This window comes from Xenopus laevis, chromosome 9_10L (assembly GCF_017654675.1).
Source record: "Xenopus laevis strain J_2021 chromosome 9_10L, Xenopus_laevis_v10.1, whole genome shotgun sequence".
NCBI lineage: Eukaryota > Metazoa > Chordata > Amphibia > Anura > Pipidae > Xenopus > Xenopus laevis.
In genome coordinates this window covers 108,255,220-108,274,386 of record NC_054387.1, presented here as the reverse complement: position 1 = coordinate 108,274,386, position 19,167 = coordinate 108,255,220, and the positions used below count along the sequence as shown (strand labels likewise).

The 19,167-nt window shown below is 39.6% G+C and overlaps 1 protein-coding gene across 21 annotated transcripts in view; it reads left to right on the top strand.

Moving 5' to 3' along the window:
- The first annotated feature begins 3,259 nt into the window (after nt 1-3,259).
- Nucleotides 3,260-19,167, top strand: part of sun1.L (Sad1 and UNC84 domain containing 1 L homeolog) — a 49,509-nt gene continuing 33,601 nt past the window's right edge. For 7 of the 21 annotated variants that reach the window (XM_041577072.1, XM_041577071.1, XM_018236402.2 and 4 more), the window contains exons 1-2: nt 9,121-9,307; nt 15,318-15,414. In XM_041577072.1, the coding sequence (XP_041433006.1) occupies nt 15,338-15,414 (77 nt within the window). In that variant the 5' untranslated portion in view covers nt 9,121-9,307; nt 15,318-15,337. Of the gene's footprint in view, nt 3,438-3,701; nt 3,840-9,119; nt 9,376-15,317; nt 15,415-19,167 lie in introns of those variants that run through there. The other 14 variants (XM_018236397.2, XM_018236394.2, XM_018236396.2 and 11 more) reach the window with 10 other exon arrangements.

Genomic DNA, 19,167 nt, shown 5'->3' with positions numbered 1-19,167 from the left:
GATTAAACGAGTCGTGCCTGCTACCTGCTTCCCAACTGTGAGGCACATGGTGGCTGTATAAAGAAGGCACACATTCTGCAAGGCAAGACAATATAGTCGGATTCAGTGAATGCTAGGAGTAGTCTATTGCTGTGGGAGCTGCTGTTTAAACTCTTGCCTTGAGAGGCTGTTTCCATGCATTCTGGGAAAAATTCAAAGAATGTGAAGGGCTGTAAAGAGAGAGCAACAAACAACAGCGGAAAACTAAGGATTTATGTGATTGCATTGCCTAACTATGCAAAGCTAAGAAAGAATCCTTGCATGTGATGTCTATCCTAATCAAATGTATTTTTTAAAATTAGAACACAATACTCCTTGCTGGGTTTTGTCCTTTTTTTCAAGTTCCCCCTTTGAATTTTTACATTTGTTTGAGCCCAACCCTAGTGTAACCGTTTATATCTAGTATAACTGTAACAGTGTTATAGCATACCTCCCAACTGTCCCTTTTTTGGAGGGACAGTCCCTCTTTTGACAGCTCAACCTGCAGTCCCTCATTTGTACTGGAAAGTCCCTATTTTCTCTGCACTGAATAGCCAGAAAAAGAAACAAAATTTCTAACTTAATTGGCTTTTGGCAGAGGGCCCAGAACAGCTAACAGGTGCAAATAAGATACTTTGTAACAATTTAGAGATAAGAAAATAAGTAATTGTAACAGTTTAGAGAAGGAGAAATATTTTCAATCTTTCATAACCTGCCAAATTTTGTAAAATGAACATGGTAATTAGGGGGTGTGGCCAAAAAAATTGGCGTGGTCAAAAAATGGTTGCCGCGCTACGTGCAAAAACATTTTTTGTCCCTCTTTTTACTTCCAAAATGTTGGGAGGTATGTTATAGATAGACTAGCCAGCAATTGTATTAGGTATACCATCATAATATAGCTAGAAAACCCCAAATCTAAACTTGATTGACATTCACACTGGGCTTCCAGGTGTATCTATGTGAGCAAATACGCTTTCCCTTAAATCTAACTCTAACTATACTTTAGGGTGGGCAGTGCACCCATGGTCCTGGAGATGCCAAGCAGCAACTTTTAATATTGGGTGCAGTTTGGCCACATGTGTTATGTCTGGGTCATTCATAATATGTATTTTTGAAGCGCCAACATATTCCGCAGTGCTGTACAATAAATGGGTTTATGCAAAGAACATACAGAACTATATACATAGCGACCAGTAACTGATACAAAAGGTGAAGAGAGCCCTGTCTCACAAAGTCTTTATCTATTCCTTGACTTAGACCTACTAGACTGTGGGCCTTTTGGTTGTCACAGGAAGCACTAGGTATAATAAGGGCCAGATTTCCTTATTTGGCGCCCCTTGGCCACCAGCTCCTAGCAGGGTCGGACTGGCATATTGGGGGCCCACCAGGACTGAAGGGTGCTGAAGATGCACCATGCGCATGTGCGAACACGCTGATGCATTGATGCAGACGGGCCAGCTGATCAGGAAGCAGGTTTGGGCTGGTGCCCGCCAGGTTTTCTCCCAGTATCCTGCTGGCCCAGTCCGACCCTGGGTCCTAGAGCCTGCCAGCTTTGGTGCACACTGCCCCCAACCCCCCCACATGCGAGTGCACAAATGCACGCATGTACCAGATCGCAGGGGAGCTGAGGCTCACTGGTGCTCCCTATAATGCAGCTGACTGGCATGCCATGAGGCTGCCCTAGGCTAGGCCTTTGTGGCTTCACCACAAATCTGGGCTTGGGTATAATACATTATTTCTAGCCAATCATGGTTTACAGGATATCATGCTTTTAGGACCTGCAGTCAGTCTCACGCTACGAGAGCAGAAAATCGTTTAATTTTCTTTTATGTCATTGTCAAATATTTATTGAGGAACTCGGTGAATCAGGTTTCTGTTAACTGCCAAACTCACTGTTCTGAAGTTTCTTTTCTCCTGGATTCTAAAGAAAATTTTTTTTAAAAAAATAGGTGCTTTAAGTACTGATGTTAATGATGGGGCAAGAGGGAAAAGGAACAGACGTGGAGACCTGTATTTATTGAAATCCAAACTAGGCCCTGGTATTTCGTGTGCACAGAGGCCCAAACTGTTCCCCACAGGACCAATAAACAGTAATTGTATCATATTGCAGCACCTCTGGCAATTGCCCTGGTCTTGGGAACCCTTCAATAATGCCCATTAACTTCAAGTTTCAGAATGACATCAGTTCTATCCAATCATGCCCCAAAGTCTGCATGTGCCATTGTGTGTTTTCAGAGACTGTCCTGTTTTCAGAAATGCCCTCCTGCTCTTAAAGGGGATTTTCATCCTTAAATGAACCTTTAGTATGATGTAGAGAGTGATATTCTCAGACAGTTTGCAATTAGGGTTGCCATCGGGCCTGGCCGGTAAAAATTATGGTTGATCCCAATGTTATTAATAGGGAAAAAAGATAAATATATAGGAAGGCTGGTATTTTTTTCCGGAAAAGGTGGCAACCCTATTTGCAATTGGTTTTCATTTTTTATTATTTGTGGTTTTTGAGTTATTTAGCTTTTCATTCAGCAGCTCTCCAGTTTGTCATTTCAGCAATTTGGTTGTTAGGGTCCAATTTACCCTAGCAACCATGCTCTGAATTGAATAAGCGACTGGAATATGAATAGAGGCCTGAATAGAAAAATGAGTAATAAAAAGTAGCAATTATATAGTGAATAAAGTACCCCTTCTTGTAAAATATAAGGATATTATATACATGAGGCCGAAGGTAACTTCTAATATCCTCATATTTTACAACTGGGGGTACTTTATTTATTATAATACACAAGTTTCAGTGAGTCATGTGACAGAAATGACATCAGAACTCACCGTTTATAACTGATGACATCAGAACTCACCGTTTATAAGGATATAATTTACAAGATATTCATGGCTTTTGTGTATTATACAATACATTTGTAGCCTTACAGACCATGTGTTTTTTTTAGATGGGGGTCACTGACTCCCATTTGCAAGTTGAAAACACACTGTACAAGTCACAATAATAAATCAATTCATATCCAAATGTTTCTGTTCCAATTACACCCAAGCAGAAGTTCTGTGTGCTCTTTTATAAACTACAAAAATGCGCCATTTTGGTTAAATGTGTTTATTTACATTATGCATATCAGAATACTGAGAGCTTTTCATCAAATGACACTGAGTGTTGATGAACATCAGCTCCCAGAATCCTACGCGATACCGGAAGCTGTGACAGCAACAATCCCTCCAAGCTTTACGGCACTTGGCGCCTAACAACGCGCTGTACGTCTACATAAAGGGCAGCCCCTGAGGGTCTGTTTGCCTTGGAAGCTCCTCCCCCGTGTTGACGTCATTTTTCACGCATGCGCTTGGTAGGTAGAAGTCATGTCGGCTCCGAGTGTGGTTTTTGGTCTGCTTGCTTTGGTTGCCATATTGTGGCGCAGGTGAGGGAGCTTCAGCAAGTGGGTTTGGTGCGACAATAACGAGTGGGGTTGATGGGCGCCCAACATTTGACTGTGTGACTAAGAGGCCAGAGGGCATATAGTAAATTAATACTATTTGGAATATTAAGGGTATATTCAGCCTTTAAATCAGAGTGGCCCCTGGGATTCAGAAAAACAGGGTGTGGCGTTGGTTTGGGGATGTACATTGGGAAGGGTTAAGTAGTTGGCGGCCTTCCAGCTGTTATTTGAACTGGGACTGTTGGAGGGGTTGCTGGGAGTTGTTTAACCACAGCCCAAAGCATTTCTTCTTGGATATTCCTGAATGATAGAAATGTGACCTTCCCACACTGAATCAATTCCTGTATTGTCAGAGACCCCTTTGCTTGTGAAACAATCCTCTGCGTAAGTGACTGCTGAAGCCAAACTACCCCATCTGTTGTCTGACCATTTTAAAGCAGTTGTTTTAAATTAAATTAAATTTAAAAGTTAGCTTAAAGGGATACTGTCATGGGAAAACATGTTTTTTTTTCAAAACACATCAGTTAATAGTGCTGCTCCAGCAGACTTCTGCATTGAAATCCATTTTTCAAAAGAGCAAACAGATTTTGTTATATTCAATTTTGAAATCTGACATGGGGCTAGACATATTGTAAATTTCCCAGCTGCCTCCAGTCATGTGACTTGTGCTCTGATAAACTTCAGTCACTCTTTACTGCTGTATTGCAAGTTGGAGTGATATCACCCCCCCCCCAGCAGCCTAACAACAGAACAATGGGAAGGTAACTAGATCGCAGCTCCCTAATAAAAGATAACCGCTCCCTGGAAGATCTAAGAACAGCACTTAATAGTAAAAGCCAAGTCCAACTGAGACTGATTCAGTTACATTAAGTAGGAGAAATAACCGCATTCCAGAAAGTAATTCCATCCTAGAGCTTTCTGTATAATGGGTTTCCAGATAATCGATCCTATACCTGTGCAGCAAAAAAGCAATATTCTCTCCTGCTGTTGATCTTTTTAATAGTTCATTCTTTTTCTTATGCATGCCTTCTTGTAGCCGACTATACTGTGTATTACCGTAGAGTGATGTACAGCTACAATGCCCCTGTAAGCTGCATGAGGGATGTAAACAAAATATGCTTTCTCTGTTTCTTTTCCCAAAAGAGCAGTGCAAACCTTAGGTTGTTTTTATGACTACAGTTATGGGACCTGTTATCCAGAATTGTCGGGACCTTGGTGTTTCCGGATAATGTATCTTTCCGTAAGCTGGATCTTCATACCATAAGTCTACTAGAAAATCATGTAAACATTAAATAAACCCAATAGTCTGGTTTTGCCTCCAATAAGGATTAATTATATCATAGTTTGGATCAAGCTACTGTTTTATTATTACAGAGAAAAAGGAAATCTATTTTTATAAATGTGGGTTATCTGATTAAAATAGAGTCCTAGGAAGATGGCTTTTCTGTAATTCTGAGCTTTCTGAATAATGAGTTTACAGATAACGGATCCAATTCCTGTTCTAATATACCATAAAATATACTATAATATACCTGTGTGCACATCGCAGGTATGCTGTTGCTATTTAATACAAATATTATTTTTTTTCATTTGATTTGATCATGGGCTCCTCTGAGCTTGCTTTTATGAGCAGTATATCTAGAAGGATGTCAATGTTAAAACTTATGCAGTTCCCTTAGTCTCTCTATGAGGTTTGATATATCCATGTATACATATTGAAATTGGGAATCTCTCTTCATCAGTGACCAAATTCAGCCCAATAATCTGATTTTCTGTATGAAATTGCCTAACACGCTTTATACAATAAATGGGATGTTTGCTTTACACATCCAAAATCCATTTTGGTTGTGAAAATGTCCTTATGTAACATTTCCATCCAAAATGCATCATATAAATATTCATGTCTAGCTTGTGATCAGTTTGCCCCTAGGCTGACATTTATTATTGGCTGATTTGTGTTCCTTTTGGCAGCAGGTCACTTGAGTGCACACTGGCATCGTACAGCAGTAGTGCGAGAGCAAATAGAAATGGAAGGCAGCCAAAAATGCTGGGAGGTGAGAGGCAGTACAGGCTGAAGTATAGGAGGGGAGGGGGTTTATGGAGTTGGCAAATCCCTCTGTCAAGTGGAGCCCGCACAAATGGATTATCAGCTATGAGGAAAACTCATAGGTGAAATGCTGATAAAGCACAATTTATTTTTAATAACGTATGTATTGCAAAATTTTTTATTTTTTTCTGGTACAAAATAAAACGTTTTTTTTTTTCGAGATTTATTATACCCTGAACCTGAAAATAGATTGAATCCAAAAACCTGTCGAGGTCACATATAAATCAATGGCAGAGGTCCCTTGAACCACTTTGAACCACTTTTCCGGTGGGTTTTGCTTGAAAACTCAATCAATTTGAGGGTTTTTTTTTTTTTTGCTGAAAACTCAGTCAATTCAAATTTTTTGGGTTGTTAAAGGAAAACGGTACCTCCAAAATGAATACTTAAGCAAAAGATAGTTTATATCATATTAAGTTGCATATCACAGAATATTACCAAACTGGAATATATATTTAAGTAAATATTGCCCTGTTACATCTCTCGCCTTGTACCACCATTTCCTGATGGTCTGTGTGCTGCCTCAGAGATCACCTGACCAGAAATACTGCAGCTCTAACTGTAACAGGAAGAAGTGTTGAAGCAAAAGACAGAACTCTGTCTGTTAATTGGCTCATGTGACCTAACCTGTATGGTTTGTTTGGTATGTTTATGTGCACAGTGAATCGTACGATCCCAGGGGGCAGCCCTTATTTTTTTTTTAAATGGCAATTTTCTATTCTCTGTCTGTTAAGTGGCTCATGTGACCTAAGAAGTATAGTTTGTTTATTTTGTTTGTGTGCACAGTGAATCGTACGATCCCAGGGGGTGGCCCTTATTTTTTTAAAGTGCCAATTTTCTATTTATGATTACCCAATGGCACATACTACTAGAAAAGTATATTATTATGAAAATGCTTTATTTACATGAAGCAGGGTTTTACATATGAGCTGTTTTAATGCAATATCTTTTTAGAGACCTACATTGTTTGGGCGGTATAGTTTTCCTTTAACACAAAGTAGCACAGTTTGGTTTGGCACTCATGACAGTTTTTTAGGTTTATAAGCGAGTATGAGTAATGGCAGTTTCATAGGATTGCAGGACGCTCTATTATAATTCCCCCCCCCAACTTGCCATATGTACTAACTTGATCATACAGTGGGGCTTATTTATCAACACTGGGCAGTTACCTATAGCAAGCAATCAGTGATTAGCTTTTTAAAGCCAGCTACAAGTAGAACAATGAATGCAGCAATCTTATTGGTTGCCTTGGGTTATTGCCCATGGGCAAATTTGCCCAGTTTTAATAAATTACCCCCAGTGTGTTCAAAAATGGCTAAATCTGGGCATATATGACTAGACATCTAAGTGATTGGCTAGCATTCAATGGTTTAATCTCTCTTGGAACCCTTTGCCAAACCAACATTTTAGTTTGTCTTGGGTGACTTGATCAAGGTGAACAGTAGCTAGGCAAAAGGGAATATATTATATCCCAGGCAAGAAAAGAACAAATCAAAAAAAAACATTCAAAACAACCAATACAAGAGGTAAAAAGGTCCAAAAGATACTGAAATAATATTTAATATCTTGCTGTGAGCAATGTTGCCATCTTGTGAATAGCACTGTATGGGTACAGGAGGTTGCCATTATATGTGTTTGTCTCACATGTGTGTGTTACCTAGGGTGCAAATGGTTGTTCAACTTTAAATGAAATTTTAGTATGCTGTAGAGAGTGATATTCTGAGACAATTGGTTTTCATTTTTTATTATTTGTGGTTTTTGAGTTATTTCGCTTTTTATTCAGCAGCTCTCCAGTTTGAAATTTCAGCAGTCTGGCTGCTAGTGACTAAATTACCTTAGCAACCATGCATTGATTTGAATAAGAGACTGGAATATGAATAGGAAAGGTCTGAATAGAAAGATCAGTAATAAAAAGTAGCAATAATAATACATTTGTAGCCTTACAGAGCATTTGTTGTTTTAGAAGGGGTCATTGAACCCTATTTAAAAGCTGAAAAGAGTCAGAAGGTCGGCAAATGATAAAAACAATAAACCATAAATAATAAAGATCAATTGAAAAGTTATTTAGAATTAGCCATTCTATAACACACTAAAAGTTAACTTTAAGGTGAACCCAGAAATTAAACTTTTTTTTTTTTTACATCTATCATAACATTGTCTCTGCATGCTATTTATAATTTTGGCTTAATAGCATTTGCCAGATGCTTTTACATTACCCATCTGAAGCCCCATGTCCCTCTATAAGGGGACTGAACTATTAGTACAGCGGTAGTCCATTAGCATTAGATACTATAAGTCAAGACATTAAGGACAGTCGTGTTGGTAAAACAGTCAGGTTTAGGAACTTCAAGTAAAATTTACAGAAGCAAAACGATCAGCAAAAAATGATAAACATGACCTATAGGTAACGATTAATGTATATGAATATTGTGAAGTAGTTTTAGTGTATCACTTTAAAAATGTCATGGATCTCGTTGTATATGTAAGTAGCGCTAAATAAATCATTATATATATATATAGATATATATAGATATATATAGATATAGATATATATAGATATATATAGATATATATCTATATATATATATCTATATATATCTATAGATCTATACAGATCTATACAGATCTATACATATATATATATATACATACATACATACATACATACATACATACATATATATATACACACATACATACATACATACATACATACATACATACATACATACATACATACATACATACATACATACATATATACACACATACATACATACATACATACATACATACATACATACATACATACATACATACATACATACATACATATATATATATATATATATATATATATATATATATATATATATATATATACACACACATACATAGTGCATCCTGGGTATTGCTCGTGCTGAGTTTTTTTACTAGATTTTCTGCTTGCTCGTATTCCGTGCTTCCCTGCATTCCCCATATTTGCTCCGTTTCCCCCCCAAATAGCTTTCCCACAGAGACTGACAGAGTATAGGAACTTCCGGAAGTTTTTACTTTATCTCTGAATGGCAACTGTTCCGATAAGTCTGTTTGGTGGAGTGTTGCCATACTGCAATTACCCTTCTCATCTCCGCTACACAAACACGTGTATCCCTATGATAAGCTCTGCTGCTTTATATTGAGCTGTGTGCTTCCCAGACAGGATGAATGAGTATTGTATCTTTTCCATTCTTTTGCATGGGCTTATTCATTGTACATCTGTTTCTAATTATGTGCAAATGGTGTTTTCAGAATTAATTCTTTAATTGAAGTTTTTTTTCTGGAATAAAAGTGAGGCTAAGTAACTACACAGGCTGCTGTTCTTTCTGCTATGCAGAGATGTGCATTTACACACTGATAGCTGTGAGCTGCAGCCTGTCTGTGTGAATATGTAACTCTCTTACACACGGCATGTGCATGGTTAAATATCAGGGCGGGCTCCCATTCCTGTGATCCAATGAATTTGAAGCCAGCGTGAGACAGACGGCTGGAGCAGTGGAGTGGGTGGATCAGATTAGACTGATCCTTCAGGCTTTGTTGAGGCAAAGACGCCATTTTGGGATCTTGCAGCAGTGTGGAAGAGAAAACACTGCCCACTTACAAACTTCTCCTTTGGAAACTGCCCCGGCACCTCATGGACGGACTCTGGAAATAGCAGATCCTGCTCACCAATGGGAATATGAGCAGAAGCTGGATTTTAGAGACATAGGTTTGATTGCTTGTTGGTCCTTCCATTCAGAGCGACAGATGATGAGCCGTTTGTCCAGATTGATGTGGGCAAGTTATTAATAGTTCCCCGCTCCTTGGTTGCTATGCTGGTTGGATAATAATGCACCATAGGGTTTGTATAGAAATGCTTCAGTGCTGCTCCATTTATCAGCTCTCTGTCATATGGAGTCAATTCAGCAGCCACTTTAAAGTAACAGGCACCTTATGACTGTCTCTTGTGTGCATGTGTGTGTTTTGCAAGCGGTTTGTTTACGTAAATAAGATTTTGGGACTGTGTAAAACTAAAGGTGTCCTTTAAACAGGTACGTGGAATGTTCTCTGTGTGAGTAAGGAAGATGTTATTTTAATAGCAGTTCTAGCAGGGGGAAAATGTGGTGTTTACCAAAACAATTCCCAAGACAGGACGGGATGATTTGGCACGAGCAACCTGCTTTTAGCATTGGCCAGAATGTACGAGGTAAAGCCTGAGCCCTGTTATATATACGCAGCTCATTCCATGTGCACTTGTAATGAATGATTTCGGAACAGTTCCTTGGCTTATGTAAACTTTAGCTTGGAGTCATTCCCTGCTGGCCGATTATCCCCCCCCCCACCCCTCTCAATGTCTGTGACAGAAAGATGCAGACTCTAGTTGTGTAAAGTGCACACACTGAGTAACCCTTTGGCTGCCAGCTCCTGATTGTATCTTATACACACCTGCCATTGCTACACTTTGGGATGTACTTGTGTTTGCCTATTTGTTCCTCCCCTGCATTTTTCACTGCACCAGTGTTTTCTTAACCTGTTTGACTAGCAGCTCTCCAGGTTTAGTCAGGGAGTTGAGCTGGCCATAGACCATCGTACGAAATGAAGAGTCATACGATTTTCAGACCATGTGTTGTGTATCGACAGTTTTCATACCATGTCGATCAGTTGTTTAGTCAGGTTAAAAGATATATATCGGTTACCGATCATATCTCTGCATGTATTGCTTATCTGACCATAACAATGAGTGACTGTCTACTGTCAGACATCCGTTTCGTGCGAATGCTGCCTGTAAATTCATAGCCTGAGCATTGTCTGATTTGTACTACTTTATATTTATCTGGTTAGTTGCAGGTTCGTCCGACCTAGGCTAATAATCTGCACGTCTGTGGCCAGCTTTAGAACTTTGATTAAAATCCATTAGGTACATTGTTTTAATTACTGTTGTTGTATTAAAAGAGGGTCATGGAAAGCCTATCCCAAACAGCACAGAGACGCATTTTAACCCATACGTTAGTAAACCATACATTATAGTAACTGTTACATTTCTGTGTGCAAGGGTCATTTCTGTGCACTGTTGATCAGTAATTGAAATATTGAATTTCACAACGCAAGAAACGAGTGTCAAAATCTCAACTGGACATTGGTTATTATTGTGGATTTTTAGATTTACGTAGCAGATGTTTGGGAAGCTGGTGAGCAAGTTCCCTATCTGTCACTGGAAAGTATAAATAAGCAAGTGGGAGGTAACCGACAGCTACTTAGTACTGAGCCACGTGGTCTGGGACTGCTCACTGGTCCTTCATTGTATGGCCTCAATGTCACACACGTTAAGGGGGCTTTGAGCCATTAGTTCTGTCTAAATGTCTGTTTACTGCGCCCCCCACTGAGACCACTCCATTTTTGGGCAACGCATGCCTTAGGGTAAGGGCACACGGGCTGATTCGGGGAGATTGGTCGCCCCGGCGATAAATCGCCTCTTCTTCTCCAAACTGCCTTCCCGCTGGCTATAATGAAAAATCGACAGCGGGGTAGCTTTGTTTTCCGAAGACGCCTCAAGTTTCGTGAGGCAACATCGGGCGACTTCGGAAACCAGTTTGTGGAGATTGTCGCCCTGAAGAAGAGGCGATGTGTTGCCTGGGCTACAAATCTCCCCGAATCTGCCCGTGGGCCTTTACCCTAAGGCATGCGTTGCCCAAAAAATGGAGCGGTCTCAGTGGGGGGACAGTTTCTTTTCAACTGTTTTTAATTTTTTCTTCATTGTTTTTTGTATTGTTTTTAAATCTAGATTTACAGTATAAATTCTAGCAGCTCTAAAGTATTATGGAAAAAATGTTGCCCATTGTTTTGTATAAATAGCAGTGACAATAGACTAATGGAAATGTATACTATTGCTGAAGGCAGTGTTTTTTAAGATGAAAGTATAGTTTTGTTACTGGCCAACACCAGATATCAATTGAAAGCAACTTCCCTTATATGTAACATATATTAATACACTGAGTATAATTCAGACATGCACCAAGGAAATAGAAAAACTGCAGTTTCAGCATGGTAAATAGCAGCCAGAGGCAAGTTTCTTTGCCATGCCTGACAGATTTGGTTCTACTCATGGTCGTCATAGGTGGACTTTGCATTTTTCTTCAATACAAGTCAGCAACAAAAAAAAAACTGCAGGTTTGATCTAAATTTTGTAATGTGCAAAGCTCCCTTGCCAATATTGCGCAGTAAATGTCATGGATTTTCAGACTGTACCGCCCATTAATATACTAGAAAACAGTATACTTGGCATCACAGACCAAAAGCAGATCTATGGAAAGCTCAGATAAAGGTCAGGAACCATAGTTTAAATAATGGCTACTCGATAAGGGTTACTGTACTTTTAAAAATGTGTTTGGTCGTCTGTCAATCTAGCCATGGAAATGGAAATTGCTGCCTGTATAGCATCCAAGCATGAAACTGCCCTTGTTCCCACTTGTTGGACAGCAGATATGTTTGTGTTATATAAATGTTAATAATAAAATAATATTTAGTTAAATGGGTTGTTCACCTTTGAGTTAACGCTTAGTATAATGTGTAGAGTGAAATTCTGAGACAATTTGCAATTGGTTTTCATTTTTTATTATTTGTGGTTTTGAGTTATTTAGCTTTTTATTCAGAAGCTCTCCAGTTTGCAATTTCCGCCATCTGGTTGCTAGGGTCCAAATTCCCCTCTCAACCATGCATTGATTTGAATAAGAGACTGGAATATGAATAGGTTAGGCCTGAATAGAAAGATTAGGAATACAAAGTAGCAATTACAATGCATTTATAGCCTTACAGAGCATTTGTTTTTAGATGGTGTCATTTGAAAGCTGTAAAGAGTCATTATAACAAGGCAAGTAATTGAAACACTAGAAAATAAATGATGAAGCCCAATTGAAAACTTGCTTGGATTTAATTTTATAAGATACTAAACATTAACTTTAAGGTGAACCACCCCTTTAATCATATTTAAACTCCCCCTCAAGTCTGGGTGCACATCTACTTTCCCTGCAGTAAAACATAGTCTTTAGGGGATAACCTCTCATGTATATTTGTAACACAAGAACAAATCAAATTATGCTTACGTTCTTGTTTTGGCCTGTCTCTTGCCTCAGGTGCACGGGCATCTTTTTTGCTGTTGCCCATCAGTGCACTTTCCTAAATTTTTATTTTCCACAGGTTGACACAGTTCTACACGGTTATGAGAAATCAAACATATAATGTACTCACACAGTCCTCACCACAAACATAGGATAGTGGATCAGCGGCATAACTAGATGTTACTGTACCCCACAGCAAATTTGTCCTGTTTTACTAATAGATATTGAAATTGCTTGTTTATTAGGGCCTCATGGGGGCCCCCTATACCTTCTGGCCCCCTGCAGCTGCAGGCTCTGCTTCCTCTGTGGTTACTCCCCTGTAGTGAATCATTTTGTCTGTTGTACCCTAGCAACCATGCATTGTTTTGAAAAAGAGACTGACCTATGAATAAGAGAGGGTGTGAATACAAAGATGAGTAATAAAGAGTAGCAATAACGATAAAGCAGGGGGCTAGGCTTAGGGAACTGTCAGAAACCAGTAAAAAGTCTGCATAGTTTTTAATTTCTGTATATTTGCAAAGTTGCTTGAAATTGTTTACTTTTCAAAAAGCATAAGTTTGTTTTTGTTGAGTTCCCCTTTAAAGGAGAAGGAAACCCCCTGGGCGCAAAAACCCTCCCCCCTCCCCTGTGTTGCTTCCCCTCCCTCCTCCCCCCTGGCCTACCTGTCCCACTGGGCAAATGCCCCTAACTTGTTACTTACCCCTCTGCGCAGGTCCAGTCCAGGGAGTTCACAGACACCATCTTCTTCCACGCGATCTTCTTCCTGCTTTGACCGGCGTTTTGACGCATGCGCAGTAGGAGCGTTTCGCCGGTACGGATCTACTGCACATGCATCAAAAGTCACAAAGTTTTCGTGACTTTTGGCGCATGCGCAGTAGATTCGTACCGGCGAAATGCTCCTACTGCGCATGCGCCGGTCAAAGCAGGAAGAAGACGCGCGTGGAAGAAGATGGCGTCTGTGAACTCCCTGGACTGGACCGGCGCAGAAGGGTAAGTAACAAGTTAGGGGCATTTGCCCAGCGGGACAAGTAGGCCAGGGGGGAGGAGTGAGGGGAAGCAACACAGGGGAGGGGGGAGGGTTTTTGCGCCCAGGGGGTTTCCTTCTCCTTTAAGCAACTTTGCAGTATGCGTGGATTAAACATTATAAAGTTATTTGTAAATTTAGTTGCAATAGAAAAACAGTATTTGCCTGTCCTTGATCACACTGCTGGCTCTCTTGCGACAATGTTGCATAAGTCAGCCTTGCATTGCTGCTTCACGGGTCTGCTAACTTCTGCTACATTGTTTCAAAAGTCAGAACCACCTGGGCAGAGACTACAGAGTGCGACAGACAGATACAGCTTTCAATGAATAACTTTAAAGGGGTGGTTCACTGCTTTTAGTATGTTATAGAATGGCTACTGTAGTTCTAAGCAACTTTTCAATTGATCTTCTTTTTTTTTGTTAATACTTTTTGAATTATTTGCCTTCTTCTTCTGACTCTCAAGTTTTCAAATGGGGGTCACAGACCCATATAAAAAACAAACACTCTGTAAGACTACAAATTTGTTATTGATAATTTTTATTACTTGTCTTTCTATTTAGGCCTTCTCCTATCCATATTACAGTCTTTTATTCTAATCAATGCATGGTTGCTAACATAATTTTTGCACCCTAGCAACCAAACTGCTAAATGCAAACTGGAAAGCAAAGAAAATGAAAACAGATTGCGAATGGTCTCAGAATATCACTGTCTACATCATGCTGAATGTTAACTAAAATGTGAATAACCCCTTTAAAACCATTGAACATATGTATATTGGAAAGCTGCATATTCAGAATTTTCTTTTTTTGAGAATAGATATCACACCTGTACATTGGTGTCTGCAACTGCTGTAAGGATCACTTGCCCTTTCTTTCTTATATATTAACTTTACAGTTGTAACTGCAGCCCTCATATCTGTGTTTGCTTATAGTCTGCTGTCCTACATATTATCTTGTTTGGTATGCGCCCAGCGAGGGAAACAGGAGTGTTCAGTTGTGAAATGCTGATGACTAATAAGGCAGCTTCATCACTCCTAGTCTGAACATACTTGTAATTGTGAAAGCTACAACCTGGCAGCAGACAGCTTACAGGGGGGTTTAGGGCCGTTGCATGTTTTTATAAAACATTTCTGCCTTTTCACATTAGCCAAAAGCAGGTTGAACATGTGCCTAAAACAATCCCAAAAGAGAGAGGGAAAAAAAACCGCACCATTTTCAAATTTGTGACAAGTTGCCAGCATCTGGGTGACTCAGGTTTTGTTTTGGGATGGGTGTGCCTCTTTATTCCCGTCGGGGAGCTTGTGTTTCACATAAACTGGATACTACTGTAAGAGAGGAGTGTGAATGATGAAGCCGCTCTGTTTGCTTTTAACTTTACTGCTGCTGTGTATTACGTGCCCTTTGTCACATATAAGGTAATGCTAAAGGCACATAGGGTCTTAAAGCTTTGTGAGGACAATGCATATTTGGAGCATGCACTGTAGCATTGAAACCACCAGCATAAAGGAGCCTTGTTAGTCCTAAATAATATATCTTTATGCAGAACTTTTTGCTGCCTCCATATCAGGAAGTAACCATTCCTTTCCATTATGCTTGTTGCAGTATGATCTAGAACGGTGAGAATGGATTATTCCCATCTTCATACCTATGCTCCCCCTCAGTGTCTGCCAGACAACACTGGCTATACCTATGCTCTCAGGTGAGAATCCATGCTTTCTGCTCGACCCCATGTTGTCATGTATCCGGCATAATTAGAAAAGGGAAAATAACTAATAAAATGTAACCCTAAAATTGTAGCCGTGCATAGTAATTGTTTTTGACTGTCCAGCTCAATGATCCACCCTCCATGTGAAAGCTCAAAAGTGGCAAAAGACTGCAAAAAACTATTAAATAAAATTAAAGTGGTGGTTGACCTTTAAGTTAACTTTTAGTATGTTTTTTATAGTTATTGACCTTTTTCTTCTGACTCTTTGCAGCTTTCAAATGGGCATTGCTAACCCCTTCTATAAAGCAATGCTCTGTAAGGCTAAACATTTATTGTTATTGCAATTTTTATTACTCATCTTTCTATCCAGACTCTCTCCTATTCATATTCCAGTCTCTCATTCAAATCAATGCATGGTTGCTAGGGTAATTTGGACCCTAGCTACCAGATTGCTTAAAATGCTAATTTAAGAGCTGCTGACTAAAAGGCTAAATAACTCAAAAACCTTAAATAATAAAAAATGAAAACCAATTACAAATTGTCTCAGAATATCACTCTCTACATCATATTAAAAGTTGTTTCAAAGGTAAACGGCCCCTTTAAGACTGAAAAATTGCTGACTATCGTACTTTCTATAACATACTAAATGTTAACTGAAAGGAAAAGTAAACCCTTGCTACTAAAATCCCCTACTCTATATAGACCCCCTTCCCTGCTCCCCCCCCCAGCCTAGGTAGTACCTTTGCTAAATGCCCCTAACTCTTTACTTACCACTCAATGCAGATTCAGGGCATCTGAGTTCACGGTCGCCATCTTCTTCTCTTCGGTAATCTTCGTAAAGTAAGTGGCGCATGCGCAGTTGGAGCAATTTTCTGTTTCGCAACAACTGCGCATGCACCGAAAGTCATGGAAATTGCTGATGCGCTGGAAGAAGCCCTGAAGATTACCAAAGCGGCTGAATATGGCGTCCATGAACTCCACTGGAGAGAATCGGCACCGAGGGGTAAGTAAAGAGTTGGGGGTATTTAGCAATACTAGGCTTTAGCAATACTAGGCTGGGGGGGAACATGGAGGGGGTCTATGTAGGGTAGGGGATTTTAGTAGCAAGGGTTTACTTCTCCTTTAAGTTAACATTTAGTATGTTATAGAAAGTACTATCATTAGCAATTTTTCAGTCTTAATTTTTTTAAAATAATTTTAAAAGCAAGGGTTTGTTTCTCCTTTAAAGGGGTTGTTCAATTTTTGAGTAAGTATGACGTAGAGATGGATATTTGAGACAATTTACAAATGGTTTTAATTTTTTATTTTTTCTGGGTTTTGAGTTATTTAGCTTTTTATTCAGCAGCTCTCAAGTTTGCTATTTCAGCAATCTGGTTGCTATGGTACACATTACCCTAGCAACATGATTTGAATAAGAGATTGGAATATGAATTGACCTGTAATATAAAGTAACAATAATAATAAATTTGTAGCTTCACAGAGCATTTGTTTTTTAGATGGGTCATTGACCCCCGTTTGAAAGCTGGAAAGAGTCAGAAAAAGAAGGAAAATAATTTAAATGTAAAAGAAAATAAATAATGAAGACCAAATTAAAAGTTACATAAAATTAGTCATTCTATAATATACAAAAAGTTAACGTAAAGGGGAATCACCTTTCGGTGATCTATCCCTTTAGTTCAATGGAGGAATGTGTTATATATTTTGCTCTAGAACAGTCCGTATTATTGTATGCGCAATGGAATGCGGTTGTTTGCTTGCCCAGTCTTACAAAATAGCCAGAATTGGATTGCCTGTAGCCCTGCAAATGTTTTACAATTCCCAGCCTCCCTTTAATAATTCCAATTAGCTGAGAAATTTGTTCAAGCATGGTCTTTCTGCTGAGTCTGAAAAGCTTTCATTCTTTTATTAATTGGAGGAAGTCACCCTCGAGAGCTGCCCGCATGTTCATGTGTTCTGTTTACATTCGTATGTTACCTTGGTTACTCTGAGGTTTATAGCAATTTACATAGGAAAATCACACCCTGTATCCGTTTGCCTTTTATTATACTGCACTGTGGACTGGGCTGGCACTTAGTAAATGCTATTAATGGGTGAAGATGTGTCATACAGAGAGGCATTTACACATTATTACATTTGCCAGATGTCATTGTAACCAACGTTCCCTCTAAACTGTGCAATTTTTGAGTACAGCAGACACCGCAAATTGTGGATAGCACAAAGAAATTTGTGTGAATACACTAAATTTTGCATCTATCTGACTTGTGCACACCATTTTTAAAAATACACACACACGTTTAAAATGTGCGCACAAAAGATTTTTGTTTTTTTTCCCGCACATAGCCGGGAAGGAAAAAGAGGGAACATTGATTGTAACCATTTGAATGCTCTGGCTGCTTGTTTAAGACCTGTGCACAATTCATTTTAATTAGCTAGAGGTTAAATAAAAATATATGCTTGTGCAAGCCCCTAAATGGTTTGCCAGTCTATATTTGCTCTTTTAACTCGTCTTATGGCATTGGATTGCTTTTTCACTTCCTTAGACCAGCAGCCCTATACCATGAAACAAAGGAGACGTTTTGTTTAAAAAATAAGACTGTACCAGTTTATTATACTCAATTAGATTAGAATTAGAAAAAGTAGTGTTTCTGGCTGTTTTATTGAATATTTCTGTAAAAACCCTAATAATCCCTCCCTTCGCTTCCACTTCCTGCTCCCTGAATTCCCAGGCTGTGCAGGGGAGCCGGCGGCTCTCAGCTCACTGCACTGTAGGACAGGCAGGGCTGCCATCAGAAATCACGGGGCCCCGCACAACAAAATTTTCTGGGCCCCCCTCGCCACCCTTCCCTTAGTATGAAGGCCACACAAGACACAGGCATTACACAGGCATTAAAACATTAAGTGCCCCCCTACGAGTTAAAAAAATAACTTTGGTGCCCAGGCCCCTCCTACAAGTTTTGGTGTCAGGTGGTGGTTAAAGAAAAAAATCATTTGTGGCCAGGCCCCCACAAATTTTAAAAATAAACAATGAGCCAGGGCCCCCACACAAATTAAAAAAAAAAAAATAGCCAGGGCCACCACACTTTTTTTTAAAAAACAACAATTAGCCAGGGCCCCCACACATCTTCAAAAAAAAAAAACTAGCAAAGGGCCCCCACACATTTAAAAAAAAACAATTAGCAAGGCCCCCACACATTTCAAAAAAACAATTGGTCAGGGCCCCCACACATTTAAAAAAAAAAAAAAAATAGCAAAGGCCCCCCACACATTTAAAAAAAACTATTATCCAGGGCCCCCATACATTTAAAATAAACAAATAAACAATTGGTCAGGGCCCCCACAAGTTAAAAGAAAAAAAAAACTGCACGTACCTTAGCCAGGGAGTTCAGATGCCGGTATCTTCAGTTTCTTGTGCTCTGATTCGCCAGTGAAATGTAAGTCCCGGTAAACCCGCATGGTGATTGGTTAAAGTAGAGGGGAGGTTCAAACTTCTCCCAACCAATCCGCATGTGGCTTTACCGGGACTTACATTTCATGGCGAATCAGAACACAAGAAGCCAGTCATCGGAGCTCTGATGCAGGCCCCCCTTAACTCCCCAAACCACAGGGCCCGGGACAACAGTCCCCCCTGTACCCCCCTGATGGCGGCCCTGAGGACAGGAACCAATCAGCAGCTAGCAGGACCTGATAGGGAACTGAAGCCTGTCTGTGCTTGTGTGACTGAAGGGCTGTGATTGGCTGTCCCCCTCC